Raw genomic sequence first — 21931 nt, 5'->3', positions numbered from 1 at the left:
GTACCGAGGTCACTGTGTAAATGGGAAGGGAAGCTGCTTTCCCGTCCTCAGATCAAGGGGTGCACATGAGACAGGGTTTGGTTTGTCGACTCTAGTGGGATGCTTGATTGGTTTCTTGCTTTTAGTGGCCTAAAGTGACCATAAGTGGAACATGCACACTGGCCGACAAAGCAGATCTCACCAGCGATTTCCTAGGGAAAGTTGAGCGGGCCAGTTTACATTTCAGGAGGCCCTTGGGCTTTACGAACTTTTTCCGGCCGAATCTTCTCTGGGGGCACTTAATAAGGAGCCACTTGTGTTCTGTTAACAAGAAAATAGATGTCAACTGATACCGCCATCACATCTGTCAGTGTGGAGCTGTGGTCATAGCGTAGGTAATAAGAAACAAAGGGGCCACCCCAAACAGCTGCTTCGCTGAAAGCAGCACTACTCTGAGAAAGCCCCGGTCCACAGCACTGGGGAGAGGACAGCAGACTTGCAGAGCCAAAAAAGGCTTCGTTGTTATTAGTCCCAAGGAGAAAGCAGCCTTTTCCTTTAAATCAAATATTCAGATGCCCTTTCGTGTCCAGCTGACAGTTGCAGCGCAAAGGCGTAGTAGGTGCTGGGAAACCATATTTCTCCTTCCCCTTGAAAATTGGATGCAATTTTAGTGGCAGCGGTTAAAAGAGTATTCGTTTTAGGTTCACAGACCTGCATTCAGTTCCTGGCTACCCTGCTTCCTAGGAGTGGCACTGTGGGCAGTTGCTCTCTGGGCCAGGTTCCATGTGTGTGGAAAATGGGACCGTGGACAGGCTTTGTGAGCTGGGGACACCTGGTAGCATTGTTAACCGCGGAGCTGCACCTGTCCCCTGCCTCTGTAATCTCATCGTAGTTGTCCCTGTTGTCATCAGCAGCAGCCGCGGCAGCATATGACAGGCTTCCCTACGTGTGCCAGGCACTGCTCCAGACGCTTTACATGCATTGCCTGTATCCACGTTTACAGCAGCCTTGTCACATGGATACAGGTTGAGCATCCTGTTTCCAAAATGCTTGTGACTAAAAGCATTTCAGAGTTCAGACCTTTTCAGATTTTGGAATATGTGCATGATACTTGCCAGTTGAATATCCCACATCTGAAAATCTGAAATCCAAAATGCTGCAGTGAGCATTTCCTTGGAATGTCATGTCAGGACTCAGAAAGTTTCAGATTCTGGAGGATTTGGGATTTGGAGATTTTTGGATTTGGGATGCTGAGCCTGTGCTATTATTATCATGCTATTTCCCAGCTGAGATAAATGAGGCACGGAGGTAAAGTAGTTCGTCCAGTGTCGAGACGGCAGTGTCCCTGATCACGATGGCCGTCCACGGAGCACCTGAAAGCAGCTCAGGGCCACTTTCCTCTCCACGCTTTCTCTGGACTGGATTCTGCCCAGGGATTTCGTGACAGCTCAAGCCTGTGAGCTGGTGGTGACGCGCGCCACCGCAGATAGGGAGGGCCAGGGGAGCAGGATATAGGTCAGAGTAAGCACATGTGCTCTTAAATCAGGCATCTTCCGGTTAAGCAAGGCTGTCCAGTGACCAAGGGCTGCTGAGCAAATGGCTCAGAAACAGCAGCTCCTGACGTAGCTCAGGGGAGTAACTTGAGAGGCAGGGCCAGGGTAGATGATCTGAGCATCTCCTCCCCGGGTCTCCTGTGTGTTTACAACTGTCAGGGTGAGAAAGGTCTGAAGCCAGGCCAGGGCCAACTCTGATTGAGGTGTCTGTGTTCCCTGGGAGCCTGGATCACGTTCTCAGAACAGAGTGAGGCAGATGCCAGCCCTGTCTCAGAGGAAGTCAGCTCAGCCAGCCCTGTGGATAATGTGGATGGAGTGGTGTCTCCCGTCGGTGGGGCTGAGGGCATGAGAGAAGGATCAAGGGTGGATGCCCAACAAATGGATGCAGAGGGCACGGCCAGGAGCCAGAAGCTACCAGCATGGCCTGAAACCAGGTGGGAAGGCGTAGGAAAGCCAGGATCTTTACAAGAGGACCTGTGCCTCAGGCAGTGAGGGTGCCCTGTCCTCAGCCAAGCTGTGAGGGCAGGGCTGTGATGATTTAGTGCCAGGAAGCCCAGAAATGGTCCCGAGGGGAGGGAGGCAAGGGGCAGCGTCTGGACCCAGGGCAGGAGAGTGGAAGTAAAGGGACCTGGCTCAGAGAGGGCCTTCGGGTCAAAGGAGGAGGAGGGGCACCAGGCAGTCCTCTAAACCATGCAAAACTAAGGGGGTCACCAGCTACACTGGGAGATGGTAGAGCCTCGGGACTCAGACCCCACTTTGAACTTCCCCCACGTTCCCAGAGTGTGGGCTCTGCTCCTGGCATGGCCATGGGTGGCCAACAGGGAGGGAGAGAAGGGGCAATGAGGGAGACACCAGGGGGGCCCGGGTGGGAGTCAGGGGTGTGCTACTTATTCAGAGCTGAGTTCTTGCAGCCGGTTTCGCCCAAGCAGATTCCCTGAGATCAGATAGGATATCTTGAAGCCAGGGGTGGTTTAGGATTAGGGTATGTCAGTGTCAGATTTGGACTCTCAGATTCCCTCCCCTGGGAGCTGCTTCAGGGGGTGCCCCAGAAACTCACCCACCAGCACCAGCACCAGCCCAGTAGTTCACCTTCCAGGTGACAGCCAGAAACAGCATGGCTGTCAACAGCCAGGCGTTCTGCGGAATTCCTTTTGGCCTCGGGAGTGAAGGACAACTGTGGGGTTCAGGGTGTTCCTTCCACAGGCAGCAGCAAGGCTTCAGTGGTTTTCCTCCTACCTGAGCACTTTGTCACAGAAACTCTCCTTTTCTCTGTGCGTGGGGGGTGTGCTGTGTGCAGTGTGACGCTGTGTGCACATAAACATTTGGTAATCTGTGGGCTGTAAGCTTTGCTTAGCAGTGGGCTTTGGGAGAGATGAAAGCTGTGTGTGCTGTAATAACCCGATACCCTGAAAGTACAAATTCCCAAGGTTGGTTATTTCCAGCTAGAAACATGGCAGGAAGAAGGGGAGAAGTAAGGGAGCCTTGGCGTGGCCTATGTCACGTGGTTACCATTCCCTCGGGAACCTTATTACACCTCATACAGGCATACCTCATTTTACTGTACTTTGCTTTATTGCATTTCACAGATAATTGGTGGTTTTTACAAATCAAAGGTTTGTGGCAACCTGGCGACGAGCAAGTCTTATCAGCGCCAATCTGTTCTTCCAACAGCACATGCTCACCCCACGTTTCAATGTCACATTTTGGTAATTCTCAAACATGTCCAACTTTTTCCTATTATGTCTGTTATAGTGCTCTGAGATCAGTGAGATTTGATACTACTATTGTAATTGTTTTGGGGCACCATGAACCACACCCATATAAGACAGCAAACCTGATCAGTGTTGTGAGTGTCGAAACTGCTCTCCTGTGTCTCCCTCTCCTTGGGTCTCCCTATTCCCTGAAACACAACAATTTTGAAATTAGGCCAATTGATAACCCTATAGTGGCCTATAAAGTGTTCAAGAGAAAGGAAGAGCTGCGCGTCTCTCATTTTAAATCCAAAGCTAGAATGATGACAGCAAAGGCATGTCCAAAACCGAGACAGGCCGAAAGCTAGGGGGCTCTTATACCAGTTAAATAAATATGTAAATGTAAGAGTTCTTGAAGGAAATGAAAGTGCTACGTCAGTGAAAACATGAATGATAAGAAAGTGGAACATCCTGATTGTTGATATGGAGAAAGTTTTAGTGGTCTGGATAGAAGATCAAACCAGCCACAACATTCCTTTCAGGCTAACCCAGAGCAAGGCCCTAACTCTCTTCAATTTGAATGCTGAGAGAGGCGAAGAAGCTGCAGAAGAAAAGTGTGAAGCTAGCAGAGGTTGGTTCATGAGGTTTAAAGAAAAAAGCCATCTCCATAACATAAAAGTGCAAGGTGAAGCAGCGAGTGCTGATGGAGAAACTGCAGTAAGCTATCCAGAAGATCTAGCTACGCTCATTGATGAAGGTGGCTACATCAAACAGCTTCACTGTAGGTGAAACAGCCTTCTATTGGAAGAAGATGCCATCTAGGACTTTCATAGCTGGAGAAGTCCATGCCTGGCTTCAGAGCTTCAAAGGACAGGCTGAGTCTTCTTAGTACAGCTTGTGACTTTAAGTTGAAGCCAGTGCTACTAAATACACTCTGCCTGTGCTCTATAAATGGAACAACAAAGCCTGGATGACAGCACATCTGTTTACACAGTTTATGGAATAGTTTAGGCCCAGTTGGGACCTACTACTCAGAAAAAAGATTCCTTTCAAAATATTACTGCTCATTAACAATGCATCTGGTCACCCAAGAGCTCTCGTGGAGATATACAAGAAGATTAATGTTTTTCATGCCTGCACATACAACATCCATTCTACAACCCAGGAGTCAAGGAGTAATTTTGACTTTCAAGTCTTATTACTTAATAAATACATTTCATAAAGCTACAGCCGCCATAGATAGTGATTCCTCTGATGGATCTGGGCAAAGTCAATTGAAAACCTTCTGGAAAGGAGTCTCCATCCTAGATGCTATTAAGAATCTTCATGATTCATGGGAGGAGGTCAAGATATCAACATTAACAGGAATTTGGAAGAAATTGATTCCAGCCCTCATGGACCACTTTGAAGGGTTCAAGACTTCAGTGGAGGAGGGAACTGCAGATGTGGTAGAAATAGCAAGAGAACTAGCATTAGAAGTGGAGCCTGGAGATGCGACCAAATTGCTGCAATTTATTGATCAAACTTGATTGGGTGAGTAGTTGCTTCTTACAGATGAGCAGAGAAAGTGGTTTCTTGAGATACAATCTACTCCTGTTGAAGACGCTGTGAATATTGTTGAAATGACAACAAAGGACTGAGAATATTACATAACTTTACATTACATTACTTAGTTGATAAAAGCAGCGGCAGGGTTTGAGAGGATTGACTCCAATTTTGACAGAAGTTCTACTCTGGGTAAAATGCTATCAAACAGCATCACATGCCTTAGAGAAATCTTTCATGAAAGGAAGAATCAATTGGGCCAGGTGCGCTGGCTCACGCCTGTAATCCCAGCACTTTGGGAAGCCAAGGCGGGTGGATCACCTGAGGTCAGGAGTTCAAGACCAGCCTGGCCAACATGGCAAAACCCCGTCTCTACTAAAAGTACAAAAATTAGCCAGGTGTGGTGGCAGATGCCTGTAATACCACTACTTGGGAGCCTGAGGCAGGAGAATCACTTGAACCCAGGAGGTGGAGGTTGTGGTGAGCCGGGATCACACCACTGCACTCCAGCCTGGACAACAAGAGTGAAACTCGTGTCTCACAAAAAAAAATAATAAATAAAAGAGTCAATCAATGTGGCAAACTTTATTGTCTTATTTTAAGAAACTGCCACAGCCACCCCAGTCTTCATGACTCTGCCTCCTTGTCCCTGGTTCTGCCCTGCTTCCTCCCCTGCCCCTTTCTGTAGCTACCCTAGGCCCCCATGGGAGTCTCCATTTTGTCCCCTTTCCCATAGGATCAGTGCTACAGACTTCTGTGGGATTAACTCCCCTAAATTTAAAGACCTTAAAACCATGGTTTCAATTGAATTCAGACAACTTTAGGAGTTTCCAGAGATTCAGTCACCTTTTATTTGAGGACTTTTTTTAACCTCAAGATGGCATTGTCGTGGATTCTGTTGGCATCGGTGGGAGCTTAGGATTACAGATATTTGTGGGTACAACCTGCTAGACATCTTGTTTCTCTCTCCTTTACTTTCTTAAAGACTGGGTGACTTACCGGTATCTCAGATCACCAAATCAAGTGATCAGCAAATACTTCTGCATCTTCTTTAATCAGTCCAGTAACAAATGTTTATCATGTATTCATTCATTTGGGAGATAATCATTGAAAACTAAGCATTCGCTTAGATACCTGGAGATACAGAGGTTAGCAAGATAGAAACCATTCCTCATGTTCTCATGAGTTTACAGGTTGCTGTCCAGCATATGGGGCATATATAACATAGGGTTATAATTTAGGGTGGTGTGAAATTATGGAGAACCCTGAGAACTGGCTAAGGAATTTCGACTTGTTTGGATTGGAAATTAACTGCTAGAGGCTGGGCACAGCGGCTCACGCCTGTAATCCCAATACTTAGGGAGGCCAAGGAGGGCGGATAGCTTGAGGTCAGGAGTTCAAGACCAACCTGGCCAACATGACAAAACCCCACTACTAAAAATAAGAAAATTAGCTGGGTGTGGTGGTGCATGCCTGTAATCTCAGCTACTCCGGAGGCTGAGGCAGGAGAATCGCTTGAACCCGGGAGGCAGAGGTTACAGTGAGCCAAGATTGTGCCACTGCACCCCAGCCTGGGTGACAGAGTGAGATTCTATCTCAAAAATAAATAAATAAACAGCTGCTAGAGGTATAAGTGAAAAAAATCTCATTAGAATCAACAAATAATTATTGAGCAATAACAGAGCCTAGAAAGGACACCAAAACTACAGGTGCTTGTTTTTGTGACCTTAGGACCTAGCCATGACAACAGGGCATTACAAGTGCACACACACACACTAGCCCGTGGCAAGAGTCAAACATGCAGCACAGAGAAGCACCTTAGGAGCTGAGGGGCAAGATCGTTTAGTTCAGTTCAACACACATGAACTGAGTACCCATCATGTGAAAGCTGCTGTGTTTGGAGCTGGGGCTACAAACATGGATAAAATAGTCTCTGATAGTTAGGAGCTCATAACTTAAGTCCCTTCATCTAGTATCTCAGGTGCAATACAAAAGGAATACCAAGTTGCAAAAGGAATCCTAAGGAGGAAGGTATTAACTTTGCCTGAGATGGAGGAAGAATGTCCAGAGGGCTTCCTGGAGGGGGTGAGACCACTGGTACAGGGTGTTGAAGGATCAGCCTACGGCAGGATCCTTTTTCTGGTAGACAGAGAGAGGAAGGCATTGTCGGCAGAGGAACAGCTTGAGGCAAAGCATAGGTACGTGAAATAGCTTTGTGATTAGGGGAGGTATAGCAATAGGAAGCATTGAAGGGGTATGAGTGACAGTCTGAATTGTTTTAGGAATCACCCTGCTGGCGAGATTGGGAAGGGGGAAGGCTGGATCCAAGTAGGATGCTATTGTAATATTCCAGGCGAAAGACCATGAGTATCTAAGGCTGTATGGTGGGAGGGGTCAGAGGGATGGATCTGATGTTGGGAGTGCCGTCAACAGGAGTTGGTGACTGACTGGGTGGGAAGAGTGGGGAGAGCCAGAATTGAGTGTGAAGAACATGGGAGGAAGAATAAGCTCCCTGGGCAAAGGCTAAACGTCCAGTCGGGGCCATGCTGAGTCTGAGGACCCTGCAGGACATTCGGGTGGAAAAGTCCACCTGCATCTGGAGAGGGGAGAGTATTTTGGAGCTGGAGAAGAAGTTAGGGAGTCATCAACATGCAAGGGGTGGTGAAACCATGGGAACAGATGAGGTCACTTGTGGAGAGGGCCTGTAGCCCAGGGAACTCTGGGCTGGGCTGGGTGGTCAGGGAAGTTCCGAGGGAGCGTTGTAGGGCTGTTGGGTTAGAATGCCTGGTCCTCCATGCATATGAGGAAAGCTCAGGACACATCAAAGCAAGTAAGAGGGTTCGGGGAGGGAAGTGTCTACAAAAAGAGTCAAACTCTAAAATATTTGAAGAGATTTATTCTGAGGCAAGTATGAGTGACCACGGCCCGCGACACAAGCCCACAGGAGGTCCTGAGGACATGTGCCCCAGGTGGTCGGGGTACAGTTTGGTTTTATATATTTTAGGGAGGCATGAGACGTCATGAAATTGCCAGGCAATTTCAAGGTATGGCAAGGAAATATATTTTGGGGTTACTTTTTCCTTGTTTCATAATGTTATGCCACAGTCAGATTGAAAAGTAAGTCACCATATATAGGGTCAAATAAAACCCATCTGATGAGAATTTACGGTTTGTAGGGCATGACTCCTTAGACCCCTAGGTAGGAATTTGGGCAAGATAAAAAATCAGAGCTTAGTCCTCGGAAGTTAGCAAGTGTGTGAACCCAGATTATGGGGAACCTCGAATTGTGGCTAAGGAGGACATCACATCCTTTCTGAAATGGTGACTGAATGTTGAGTGAACTCAAGTGTTTGAGGGTGGTTGATTTGGCGATGGGGTACAGAACAGATGGGGAGACCGGAGGCAGGTGGACTGGCCTGGGCGGCTGTTGTGGAATGCCATCTGTAAGATGATAGGGGCTTGGATGCAGCAGGAATGGAAATGAGGGATAAATAGGAGACTGAGTTGTGGGACTCTTCCAGGGGCTATGTCTGGAGCTTGCAGTTACCGGAAGGCACTTTGCATGGTGGGGCCTGGGATGCGGGTGGTAAATGGGGCTGTGCGTGCAGGGATTATGTCTTGTTTTATCATCATCTGTGGCACCTGAAACATAGTTTGCACTCTCGGTCAGTATTTATTGAGGCAGTGCCTAAACGGTGGTTCTGTTGACAGAAGGGGAACAGTCTTAAGAAACACTGATGTGGAAAGGTGCTGAGCTTCATGAAGTTGGAGCATGGTGGGGCATCCGAGTGGAGATGCCCAACAAGTGATAAGCCAGGGGGGACCCAGCTAGAGCTGCAGATGGCTTCAGTTCATCGGTATTTAGGAGATGAGTAGTACAGGAGGAATAAAGATGAGCAGATACCTTAAAGGCTACGGAAAGAGGTATAAGAAAAATGTGCCAATCACCGTAATAGGAGGCAGAACATGTGAAATGTTAAGAAAAAAATGGTCACAAAGTGTTACAAAGATTCAGAAATAAGAAATCCCATCTGGTTGAGGGGAGATCAGGAAAGTGTCCTTTGAGGAGGTGGCATTTTGATGGGCAGAAGAAGGCAAGAGGAGGTGGCAGCGGGCTGGGGCAGGGGTGCGCAGGTGGGCATGCCTGGATGCCAGCTCACCCTGGCGAGTTCAGATGTGCAGGCTTTTTAGGAGACTCTATGAAGTGGAAGTGGAAGATGAACTGAGTGGGGAAAATGAAAAGGGGATCTTGGGATGTGGGTCTTACTCTTTGCAAATGCATTGCCTGTGGCATCTCCTTTTCTGGCAGCCGTGGGATCAGGAGCTCCTTATCTGCCATGCTTGTTAAAACCAGACTGTCTTTGGGGAAGGAAAGAAAACAGCACTTTTTGCTGTGGCTTCTTTAGCCCTTGGCCCTCGGGCTCAGCCCACTCTGCCTGACTCCAGGAGCGTGTGGAGAGAGGCTGTGAAGTCTCACACTGTCCCGGAGATAACCCAGAGCAGGCGTTATAGGAACTTTCCTTAAAAAAGCAACCACATGGTTCTTTAAGGCCACAGGATTTTCAGGGAGAACTTCAGGGATAGAAGGGAGAGGAGGGAATGAAGTCATTTTACAGTGTTTATTTGCATATATTATAGAAGACATTTCAGACATATTAAAGATGAGAAACAGAAGGCTACTGTAGTCTGAGTACATCCTGTATTCCTAAGAAACAAATGTGCAAACATCTCAAATCCAGACATGGGTATACGTTTTAGACTAGAGAAATAGAAATTCTAGACCTTGTACATTGCTCAGAGGATTAAAAAGGAATGGGCATATGATGGCCATGGAGGAGAGAAGGATAGCTGTGTTTTGTGGTTTAGAAGATTGTCTCTTTAGAGCTTTGAGAGCCTTCATTGATGGATAAACTAGGAGGCCTTGAACACACTGGTTATTAAGTGTTAATGTGACATATTGAGGTTGGAACCTTACTCCAGAGTAACATGCAAATATTAGTTTTCAGAACACCTGAGCTTGTGGCGTTGAGCCTAACACAACTGACAGTAGTGTCCAAGTCCAGGCTGACTCAGTTGAGTTTGTCTGTTTCAGAGGATTAAGTCCTTCTCTGTATACAGTTGAGAATTTCTCCCTCACATAGATGAAATACGTTTAGTAAGTATGTCATGTATACTTTCAATTAGTTACCAATCCATTTATTCATTCAAAAACATGTATGAAGTCCCTAGCCAGATAACTGCCTCTGGCACTTGTTGAGCATTTCTATATGCCAGGCACATACCTTATAACAGCTTGCAGTAGATCAGCTTATTTAATCTTCCCAACAACCCTGTAATGTGGGCATTTTTATTCTCCCTATTTTACAGATGAGGAAACTGAGACAGAGAGAGGTTAGGTGGCTTGCCTGAGGTTACCTGGCTGGGAAGTAGTAGTTCTGAGATTGGAACCCTGGCAGAGCTCATGCTGAGCCGTTAAGTTTTAACTGTTAGGCCAGATGGCCTGGCATGCTTGTGAAATTGCCTTGGACTAGAACAAATGGGAAGCTTATTCAAAACATGTATTTATTCTAGTAACCTCATAGGTCATTCAGTATGTAGGAAATGCCATGGAACCAACGACTCAAATAATTTCGTATAAATGTGTTTACATTTCAGCAGCTTCACAGTTTGAGGAACTTTGGATGTTTGTCTCCATTCTGCTGAACAGAGCAGACCTTTCAATTTAGGTTTAAGCCAAATGCTGTTGGTAATTAATGATGCTACGGAGGCCAATTCTAGGAAAAAATAACACTTTAGCATCCAGCACGGTGCAGTCTGAAAGGCTGGCGCCTTTGCTGTGGTTCTTCTTACACAAAGCACCTTATTGACATCACAAAACCACTGAGGGACTCCTAGTCACCAAAGGTACAAAACCATCCTGGGCCGGGGAGTTTGTCTCCACTGAGAATAAAAGCCATGCAGACTTAGCAGCTGGGCGGGTGTTTCTTCTGCCCTCCTGCTGGCTTGCAGGCCAGGACTCCTGCTGTGTGTGTGCAAGCAAATGCAGTCCTTGGAACTCTCCTGGGAAACTCAGGGTTTTGGCTTTACACCCAATCTGACAAGAAAGGGCCCTCCCTGCCCCCACCCAAACTATTGCCAGGGCAATGAATTCTCATCAACTCCACATCCGGACGGAATCTGGAAAACCCGGCTCAGAGCTTCTGAAGAGGCTACTACAGGGTATTTTAACAGCAAATCCCAAAGCCTTAACGGCTGTTGATATGGAGACCATTTAAAAACGTGTTTGTAACCCAAGTAATAGATGTCCACCGTAGAAAAACAGGAAAATATAGATAAGAAGAATTAAAGCCCTTTTATGGGATCCCATTTTGTTTGGGATCCTTCTTGTTTAATCTGGGAAGGGGAACAAGTTGAACAAACCATTCGGACGAAAGTTGATGCAAACTTGAATTTTCCACCAGAATAGGTAAGGTCATGTGTCAATACCTTTTTCCTTTATGAAAGTGTAATAAAATTAGCATTGAAGAAAATTAGCCAGCCGGGCGTGATGGCTCATGCCTGTAATCCCAGCACTTTAGGAGGCCGAGGTGGGCAGATCACTTGAGGTCAGGAGTTCGAGACCAGCCTGGCCAACATAATGAAACCCCTTCTCTACTAAAAATACAAAAAGTAGTCGGTGGTGGGTGCCTGTAATCCCAGCTGCTCGGGAGGCTGAGGCAGGAGAATCGCTTAAACCCAGGAAGTGGAGATTATAGTGAACCAAGATCGCGCCATTGCACTCCAGCCTGGGCGACAGAGCGAGACTGTCTCACAAAGAAAAGAAAATTAAAATTAAACTGTTCATAGCCCGTCAGAAATAACGTTGCCAGTTTTCCTGAGATGGTAAGGTCGTTTCCTGGCCCATGCCTAGCCTACCTAACCTCTCTCTGCTGCTCTGTTGATCATGGCCTGAGTCAGGTGAACCTGTATGATGAAGTCTGTTTGCTTTATTTCCCAGACACCAAATGGATTGCTTCTGACTCCGAGTCCACTGCTCTCCAGCATACATTTCTGGAGCAGCCTTAGTCCAGTTGCTCCGCTGAGTCCTGCCAGGCTGCAAGGGCCAAGCACGCTGTTCCAGGTGAGCGTTTGGAAATGAACTTTTGAACATTAAACTTCTGAGGGATGGTTGTTTCTCTAAATCCTGCAGAGGTAACGGTGAGTTTTGCCATATGTTGGGTTGAAATGTTAAATGTCCAGAGGGGGTTCATGTTAGTGGGGTTGCACGCCCTTCAGAGGCAGACATTTTCATTGAGGCAGAAATTGTGGACTCATGCCAGACACCCATACGTGGAACAATTAGTTCTTGAAGTGTTTTGCATATTTTCATTTGTCTATGAAAACAGGAAATTTATTAAGGAAAAGGCAAAACTTTAAAAATTATTCTTTAGGCCAGTGTGATGGCTCACACCTGTAATCCCAGCACTTTGGGAGGTTGATGGTGGGAGGATTGTTTGAGCCCAGGAGTTTGAGACCAGCCTGGGCAACACAGCAAGACCCCATCTCTATTTAAAATAAAATGAAAATAAAAATTATTATTTATAACAGTCCACAAAAGACTTTAAAATATTAATCCTCCTAGTTAATGTAGCAACTCATTTGACATAAAGTGAAAATAAAAATAGTAAACAATTTCCCCATCCTGGGATAGAAAAATTACTTGCATCATTTTATGAATTATCATTAAGTTCTCCTTGTTCTGTAATGAAAAAGGAGAATCCAGGGCATTTGGTTAAAAAATAATGAAGACTTAGCTGCTTTATCTTATAGAACTCTCCATACTAGGCGAGCACCTTCGTTATTTATTCACACACTAGAATCTTGCAGGACCATCACTTGCTATCATGGAGAAATCAGTATTTCCTCCTTGAGACCCATAGATCATTACTCACTGACTGAGGTGTCACTGTTTGAATATGTTGAGTATAGGTGGAAAGGATCCTAGGGACAGGACTGAAGAAAAGGTGGACCCAGTGCAAACTCCCTCTTTCCCTAATACTAGCTTTTCTCATCGTCCCTGCCTGTATCCTGTGCCCCACAGTGTGGCTTACCCCAAGTTAGTTGCAGCTCTTTGGATACCATCGCATTTAGCTCTAGCACGTGGCACTTTGTATTATGATAGCCTGTTGATCTGGCAATCTTTCCCACTAAACTATGGGCCCTCGAGACCAGAATGGAATCCTGTTCACTGTGGTGTCCCCAGCAATCTGGCACATGGCTTGGTACACAAGTGAGGCTCAGTAATAATTGACTGTCTAAATGAATTCACAAAGAGAAGTCTGAGAAAGGCTAGTGTTAATACCAAGTCTTCACAATCATCTGAGCTGGTCATTTTGCTTGTCAAGGTTAATGTCTGCTGAGTACCTCCTCTGTGCCAGGAGCTGTACATGCTGGGATTTAGGGTCTCTTTATAAGGGTGGAGCTAAAGAGGTTTTGATTGCCATCTTGCTTCTTTGGTTTCCTAGTGGGGTTAGGGTAGGGTGTCATGAAGTGACCATATCCTTGGAGTAACTGGCTTTCTATCTCTTTCCCAGCCCTTATTTCCATCACAAGAAATTGAGCTATAGTCACGTTGATTTTTAACAATTTCAGCTCGGGTAGGAAAAGAGAAACTAGAAATAGTGAGCAAAAAGCAATGAGCAAATGTTGTATTAGGAAAGTTTAAAATTAGGAATACGAATCTTTTGGTGGAGAGATAGAAACACCTCATTTCCTGAAAGTCTTAAGATTAAAGCAGCAGAATTCTAAAATTAATCAATTGTTTGGTTACAGTAAACTCCATGGCAGTAGGGACTGTTATACTACTCTAATCCTAGAATCTAACACAGAGCTTCTGTCGAGTTCAGTAGGTATTCGTGAATAGTAAGTGGCGTCTCATTTCTCTCCTTACTGGGAATTCTGCCACCTGATTGGTGCAGGCCTTGGCACCCTCCTAGGAAAGCAATGGAGCACTATTGGCTGGGGGTTCTTTGGGATTCCTTGTCTTAGATACCTTTTCCAGCCCAACACTCCCAACAGTAAATGATGGTTCATGTATACAGTGATTCGACACGTTATCAGGATCTCTGGGGGTTGGGATACGTGCATCCCCTCGTTTCTTCAGTCCTCAGTCACTACTGCAGACCAATGGTTCTCAAAGTTAGCATGCAAAATAATCTAGAGGGTGAGTTAAAATAAAGATTGCAGGGCCCCACTCCCAGAGTTTCTGATTCAGTAGGTCTGGAATAGGGCCTGATAAAAACCTTTTTTTTTTTTTTTTTTTTTTGAGACAGAGTCTCACTCTGTTGCCCAGGCTGGAGTGCAGTGGTGTGATCTCTGCTCACCGCAATTTCCACCTCCTGGGTTCCAGTGATTCTCTTGCTTCAGCATCCCAAATAGCTAGGACTACAGGCGTGTACCACCACACCCAGTTAATTCTTGTATTTTTAGTAGAGATGGAGTTTTGCCATGTTGGCCAGGCTGGTCCCAAACTCCTGACCTTAAGTGATCTGCCTGCCTTGGTCTCCCAAATTGCTGCGATTACAGGCATAAGCCACCGTACCTGGCCCAAAAACATTTTTGTCATGTTCCTAGTGATACTACCCAGTCCAGGAACCAATTTGAGAAGCACTGCAGACCAGAGGTTCCTAGTTTATATTTAGAATTCTGCATCAGAAAATACTGCATTTAAAGGCTACCTGCTTAGAGTTTTAATTTCACCAAGTGGACCTGTTCTCTTTCCTGAAGCCATTCAGAATACAACCCTGAAAAAAAAAAACAAGCTGGTATTCCGGATGGCTGACAGGTTGTATGGCCTTGGGCCTTTTGTGGCTGGATCCATGAGACTAAGGAAAAACAATTTTTTGCCTTTTAAAATATTATTAGTCTTCCTGTGAAAAGAGCAACTGAGTGTGGCAAAAGTTGAAAATAGCAATTCTGAGAACGGTGAACAACAAAATATGGTAGAGGAATGACTTTCTGATTCTTAAAACTAGATATTACAATTGATACATATTCAGAATTCAGATTACTATCAGCAGTGTCTCTTCTTTTTTTAAGAACCTTTTTTTTTTTCTTTAATTTAGAGACGGGGTCTCATTATGTTGTCCAGGCTGGTCTTGAACTCCTGGGTTCAAGCAGTCCTCCACTTCAGCCTCTGGAGTAGCTGGGACTACAGGCATACCAGCACGCTGGCCAACATCCCTTTTAAACTGATGAAAATAATTTTCTTTCAAAATAACAACAGACCTCTTTCATGTATGCTATAGATGTAATAAAGGAAGAAAAAAATAGATTTGGCTTATACATTTTAAATGATGCTGGCAAGTTTCCTATTATGATTGGAAAGGTTGATCAGAATCCTTGGGGTAATAGTTGAAGAGCTGAAGCATTTTTGTACAGAAGGGCCCCTAATATGATTACTATAGCAGGTTACAGCAGATATTAAAGAATTCCAAGGAAGGAGAGAGAAGACGCCTTTCTGGAAGAGGTATGCTTTATAATTGAGAAATGTTTAGGTAAGGAGAGAGGCACCAAAGACAATGTGTTAAATATAAACAAAGAACCTTGATTTATATAAATAAAGTGAACTCGGTTTTTCTTGGACAGTTTAGTATTTTCTTCTTGTCTAAGGATGTCTGTTCTATGACTTTTGAAACAGATTTTGTTCCAATGTGGAATATACCTAGTAGGAATAGGTATGTCTTGAAACAAGGTAGAGCTAATTAAGTTTTCAATTAAGAACGTGTGCTGTAATTTTTAGTTCAACAAATCTAACCCAGCAAATACTTGCAATGCTCTGCGACAAGGACTGTAGGGACATAGAATATGTGAATAGTGGATGAGTAAACAAAGTGCTGCAGAAAGTAAGGGGCAGACGTGCTCCTTCCAGCTGGAGACTGGACAGGCTCCAAGGAAGCAGTGGCACCTGAGCTGGGAGGAAGGGACAGGATTTCGATCGAGTACATTTAGATGAATAGAGCCGAATGACAGGGACTTGAGAGTCTGTTCAGGAAGGGACCAGGTGATAGGAGATAAGGTTGGAAACGCAGCTGTGGGCCTTGAATATAGGCTTAGGAGTTGCTCCCTTTATCTGTTAAATGTTTAGGCTTTTTAAGCTGGAGGTAGGAGGATGAGATCTCTGTTTTAGAGAACAATCACTGATATTAGTGTGGAGGAAGAACTGAAGAGAAAGTGGAAGGAACAGGAAGATAAGAGGAAATTTTTATTTTCATTTTTTGAGACGAGCTCGCTATGTTGCCCAGGCTGGAGTGCGGTGGCACAATCTTGGCTCACTGCAACCTCCTGCTTTAGCTTCCTAGGAAGGGCTAGGATTACAGGTGTCAATGACCATACCTGGCTAGAGGAAATGATACTACAAATATTGAAGGGAGAATCATCTTTGAGATTAAAACAGTGGACACAGGATATAATTAGAAGACATTTTAGAGGTGAGCTTGAGAGAGGCAGACTTTGAGATGGGTCTGAGGAGTAAGTAAGTACGTAGTGAAAATTAAGAAAAGGCAAAGATTACTAAGTGATTAACATACTGGAAATGCTATTAAATAACAATAGTTAAGGCCGGGCATGGTGGTTCATGCCTGTAATCCCAGCACTTTGGGAGGGTGACATGGGTTGATCACTTGAGCCCAAGAGTTCGAGACCGTCAGGGGCAACATAGCAAGACCCTGTCTCTCCAAAAAAAAATACAAAAATTGGCCGTGTGTGCTGGCGTGTGCCTGTGGTCCCAACTACTAGGGAAGCTGAGGTGGCAGCACTGCTTGGGCCCTGGAGCTTGAGGCTGTGGTGAGCCATGAGCCACTGCACTCAAACCTGGACGACAGAGTGAACCTGACTGAAAAAATAAAGATAAAAAATAACAATAGTTAACATTTATTGATGATTGATGACTTATTGTGTGCAAGACATTGTTTTTAGCACTTTTGGTGGCTTCTCATTTAATACTCCCAGTAATTCTGTTTTAAAGATAAGAAACTAAGGCACAGGGATATTGGCTAGTTTATTCAAGATAACACACTCGTTAAGTGGTGGAGCCCTGACTCAAGTTGAAGTTTGTGGTCCCAGCCACCATTCTCACTGACTTGGAGTAAGCAATGGAAGAAGGGCGGGTTTTGTGGGAAAGAGGCATTGGTTGGAGATGTCTGAAATGGAAATGGTTGTCAAGTCCAAGCATGGTACTGGAGAAAAGGTGGCTGGGGACAAAAGTTTGGGAAATGTTGCAGTTTAAAATAGGGGAGTGTCGTGGGAGAAGAGCCTAATAAAGATGACTAAAAAAATATGTTAGAAAAGCCAGGCTAATCAAGAGAAACTGTGTCCATTGAGTATACAGAAATAATAAGGGCAGAAATCAGTAATTTATTTTGCAAAACAGATGAACAATACCAAAACTGATTCTCCTGAAAATACCAATAAGGTACACCAAAGAGAGAGAAGATGCAAATAAACAAAAAGAATGAAAATGCAGTCCGGGCACAATGGCTCACATCTGCAATCCCAGCACTTTGGGAGGCTGAGGCAGGCCAGTTGCTTGTGCTTAGGAGTTCCAGACCAGCCTGGGCAACATGGTGAAACCTCATATTTAACAGAAATACAAAAATTAGCTGGGCATGGTGGCGTCCACCTGTAGTCCCAGCTACTTGGGAGGCCGAAGTGGGAGGATGGCTGGGAGGTGGAGGTTGCAGTGAGCCAATATTGCATCACTACGCTCCAGCCTGGGTGACAGAGCCAGACCCTATCTCTAAATAAATAAAAAAAATGAAAATTTAAAATCTGTTCATCTTCCAGTGTTCACTCTAACTCAATGGGAAGAGTGGTTAGTAGCACGGACCTTTTAAACAAGAGTATAAACTATATGTGCATAGATTTGATAATGCAGTTGAAGTGGATAACATTCTAGAAAAAGTTAAAATTCTAAAGTTCAGAAAAGAAACAAAAACCTTGAATATGCCAATAACCATTAAAGAAATTGAAACAGTAATTAAAGATACCCTCTAACTCCTACCAAAATAAAAAGTTGTGCAATGTTTGTTAGTACAGAAAGATTTGTTTAAAACTTGGCTGTGTTGCTTATCAGCTGTGTGACCTTTAGCCAACAGAACTTATCTGAAATCTGTTTTCTCATCTGTAAAATGGGGACAACAAAACTTATGTTACAGCTCCTAGGTATCAAATGAAATGACAAGCCTTGATAAACTCTAAGGTACTAGACACAAGTTACTGAAATTGTTTGAAAATTGCAAAAACATACTTACTTAAAAGTGTTTGTTGTACTTCTAACATATGCCAGGCTCCATAATTTGATATTTGGCGCTGAAGTTTAATATTTAACTTACCTGGACTAAATAGGAAGTAAGCTAGAAAAGACAGCCCAGGAGATCTGTTTGACACATCATCCTAAACAATGAAAATCTAGTTGCAAGTAGTCACATATTAAAAGGCCTTGTTCAGTTGGGATTGCAACTAACATATTTGTTTCAGACCTGAAACTCATTATCAGAGCATATACTGTCATCCTACTATTTATCATCTTAGTTAACAACAATACAGAAATTTTATTCTTTGTCACTTATGAGTGATCTAAGTGTGATATTCTAATTAGAAAGAATACTTTCTTAGCTACAAAATAATCTATTCTAAATCTTTTAAGATTAAATACATTTCTTACTTTAGAATAAATGCTGCAATAATCATCTTTGTAGTACCCTGAAAAACTGACGGCAAATTTCAAAATATAGTATTAGAAATTACTGACTCACATGTAAAGAGTCTATGGTTTTCGAAACACTCTTTTAATATTTAATATTAAGCGTTATTTTAATATTTATAGCATTATCAGCATCCTGGGTAGCTTAGAACTTTTAAAAAATAGTGTTAGAAGATGCTTTAGCAACATATAAATTACATATTTTTTCCTAGTAGCCTATGCATATAGAATAATTAGGGACATTTTCTGGGCCTTATACTTTGTTTGCTCTATGTAATCTTGATCTCATTGTCATCTTCCAATTATTCTGTAAAATACACTGGCAACTAATCTCTATCACAGGGGTGATGAGAGAAGTGGACTGCTATGGACTGTATGGGAATGTAAAGAACCTAAGTTCTTCCCAATGGATTTGCAATAATTATTGTAAAAATCTTTTGTCCCCTACAGTTCCCCACACTGCTTAATGGCCACATGCCAGTGCCAATCCCCAGTCTGGACAGAGCTGCTTCTCCAGTACTGCTTTCTTCAAACTCTCAGAAATCCTGATGACGTCTGGCCACAATTAAGGACTCATTAACTGATGAAACAAATTTGTCCCCATGGGCTAGTTTACCTGTGTCATGAGAAGGACATTGTGAAACTCTGTTAATTTGGTTTGCACTTTTCATAACATGGATAGTCTAGATTTATGTTAGCATTTTAAAAACTGTTTTTGATATATTCAAGTATATATGAAAATCTGTTTTGCATTAAGTGAATTTTAATGTTTTTGTTTTTATATCCTTTTAGCTCTTAAGTGTTGAACACTGTTGACAGTGAAGAACTTTTCTTAATGGTTTTCAGTATAACTAATAAGGATGTGAAGCTTTTTTCTCTTTAGTTCTGAGTATGCTAAACTGTGTGCTTATATAGACTATAACCAGCTGTGCCTTCCTTTGCATTTAATGTAAATGATTTATATATTTTTTAGTATTAAGAGGAAATGTTTGAAAGATGAAAATTAGTATCAAACAGCTCTCTAGTAGAATTTCATTATTTTTCACCAGTGAAAGCATATTCATATCACGTTTTCTTTACTTTCAATTGTATAAGAATTGCCTTAGAACCTCTTTTGAACTGAAATTCAGTAAATGTCCAAGTAATGTTTTTATAATAAACTAAGCCATATTTAGACAATAAACATTGATAAAAGAAAATGTTCTAAAGTACATTTTCAAAAGAATGAACCTTGAAAGGCTAGCCTCCTTAGTTGTTTACAGTATCTTTTAGATGCCTCCCAGACAAAAATCTGAGATGGAAAAGCTACATCAAGTTCATCCTATTCCAGGCCCGAGAATATCTCCTAGGTTAGCATATTCTTATTTCAAAAAATTAGCCCGGGTTTTCTCAATTTTCCATAGGGAATCCCAAACATCTGATGTATTTACTGTGTCAGTACAAGTTGGGGTTCCCCCGGAACTATAATTAACATTTAAAAAATCTAATGCTTTAGAAGAAGCTCACAGAGTGGTGATGAACCCAAACAAACAACAAAGAAACCATTTTTAACACTGGGTATCTTCATCGGTGTAGGTAGCTATTCACAATTTTTGATGGATCAAAAACTTGCTGTAATACAAATAGAGAACTGGAGGTACTAAAGGCCTTGCTTGTGGAAATTGAGAGAGGATACACTGCTTTACGTATTACTAAAGTTATGGGGAGAATGAAGGAAATCTGACAGATGAGAAATTCTACAGGAACCTCATCATCGTGGAACTGAACTGATAACAACTTGGAACACTCCAGTAAATTCTGTTGTGTAATGTAATTTGGAGCAGTGATAATACAGACATATTTTCTGTTCCATCAGAAAATCAGCAGGCACCAGTCCAAAGGTACCACACCTGTACATGAAAAAGGAAAGTTCTAATACAAGAAAACTGAAAAGCACCAAGCTTTAAATTCAAGATTAATTATAATCCTTAAGTGATAAAAACTAACTTGAAATGTGACTAAATAACTGATCCAAACTGGGCATTAAGTGGCAGGATTATGAGAAAGAAAGGATAAAAAAATGAGGTTTGAGAAAACACATTTCTTGAATTTTCAGAAAAAAATCTAGACTATTGCTTTGATACTTAGAAATTCTGAGGTTTTTCAGTTGGAATTGAGCATCTCTGTATGTGGGGATGTGGGCCCTTATCAAGGGATAAAAATCCAAACACTCTAATATGCCTGCTTGACTGTAAAGTAATGACACTGGTTCCAAAATTCACGAATAGACACTACTGTCCCCCTACCCCCACCCCATAGGCTAAGAATAATTCTGTACCAGAATAAAAGGAGCTGGTCCAGGGAACTGATATTTACTGAACATACAAAGTTAGTGCTAGAAGGGGCCTTTGAGAATGATTCCCACCACCTGTTTCCAGCTCAAGACAGGTGCACAGCAGAAGCTGGGAGTTGCCTAAGGCTGCACAGCTCACTGAAGGTAAAACTGATTGGTGCTCAGTCCAATTCTGTCTCCCCCATGCCTAGCTGTAAGTAATTACTGGTTCAAAACTATGTGTTATTAGTAAAACAAAACAGATAAAGACAGAGCATTTAAAATTGTGTTGTCAGATAAGAGAACACATCCAAAATGCATGATTCTTATAGATAAAGGAAGTTAATGTGCAAAAATCTCAACCAAAAATACTATTTTTAGTATACTTGTTTATGTAAATGCTGATTGGAAATATTTAAATGACTATAGATCTGATTCTTACTTTCTTTTCCTTAGGAAACTGGGATTAATGTATGCCCTAGATCCATTTATTAGAAATGCAAAAATACTACAACTTTTTGATGGATGAAAATACTCCTGTAACACAAATAGAGAATGGAGAACTGAAGAATAACTCGTATAGCTCTGCCTCATTCTGTGTGTGTGTGTGTGTGTTGTGTGTGTTAGCAGAAGTATTTTACTCAGAAAATAGGTTTCAAAGAACATTAATGACTTTCTTTTCCTTTTTATGTCTGCTTAATCAGTGTTAAACTGCTATGGGAAAAGTTTTATAGAACTATATAACCTGAATGTTGGTCTCTTTGTACACATCTTTTCTATGACTGCAAATCTTCATTCACTTTTCATATATGTATCATTTTTACTGTCATATTATTTTTGTTCAATAAAAACTTTGTGATAAAAGGTGTTTGGAAGTAACTGGATTGGCTTACTTCCATTTGCTTGGGGTGACCCAAACCACTTTTCCATATGGATACAAGTTGGAAAATGAGTCTTCTCACCTACCCTTAAAGATAACACATCCAAAAAAAAAAGTGCTTTACATACACGTATTTCAAGAAATAAATGTAATTACTGAGGTTGACTTGTGGGAGAATGGAATGGGATTGAAAAGCAGACCCCTGATCTTATTTGAATAAGTTCTATCAAC

General features: G+C 42.9%; 1 protein-coding gene across 1 annotated transcript in view; it reads left to right on the top strand.

Annotated features, from left to right (window-relative positions):
* The window catches only part of ELK3 (ETS transcription factor ELK3), a 76113-nt gene extending 54425 nt beyond the window's left edge, over positions 1–21688 (top strand). Inside the window, exons 4-5 of the mRNA XM_030819795.1 lie at positions 11766–11888; positions 18960–21688. Coding sequence (XP_030675655.1) covers positions 11766–11888; positions 18960–19058 — 222 coding nt within the window. The 3' untranslated portion in view covers positions 19059–21688. The remainder of the gene's footprint in view (positions 1–11765; positions 11889–18959) is intronic.
* The last annotated feature ends 243 nt before the right edge of the window (positions 21689–21931 follow it).

This window comes from Nomascus leucogenys, chromosome 10 (genome assembly GCF_006542625.1).
Source record: "Nomascus leucogenys isolate Asia chromosome 10, Asia_NLE_v1, whole genome shotgun sequence".
In the NCBI taxonomy this organism is placed as follows: domain Eukaryota; kingdom Metazoa; phylum Chordata; class Mammalia; order Primates; family Hylobatidae; genus Nomascus; species Nomascus leucogenys.
Note: the sequence above shows the minus strand (reverse complement) of the source record. Positions and strands in the feature narration are given on the sequence as shown.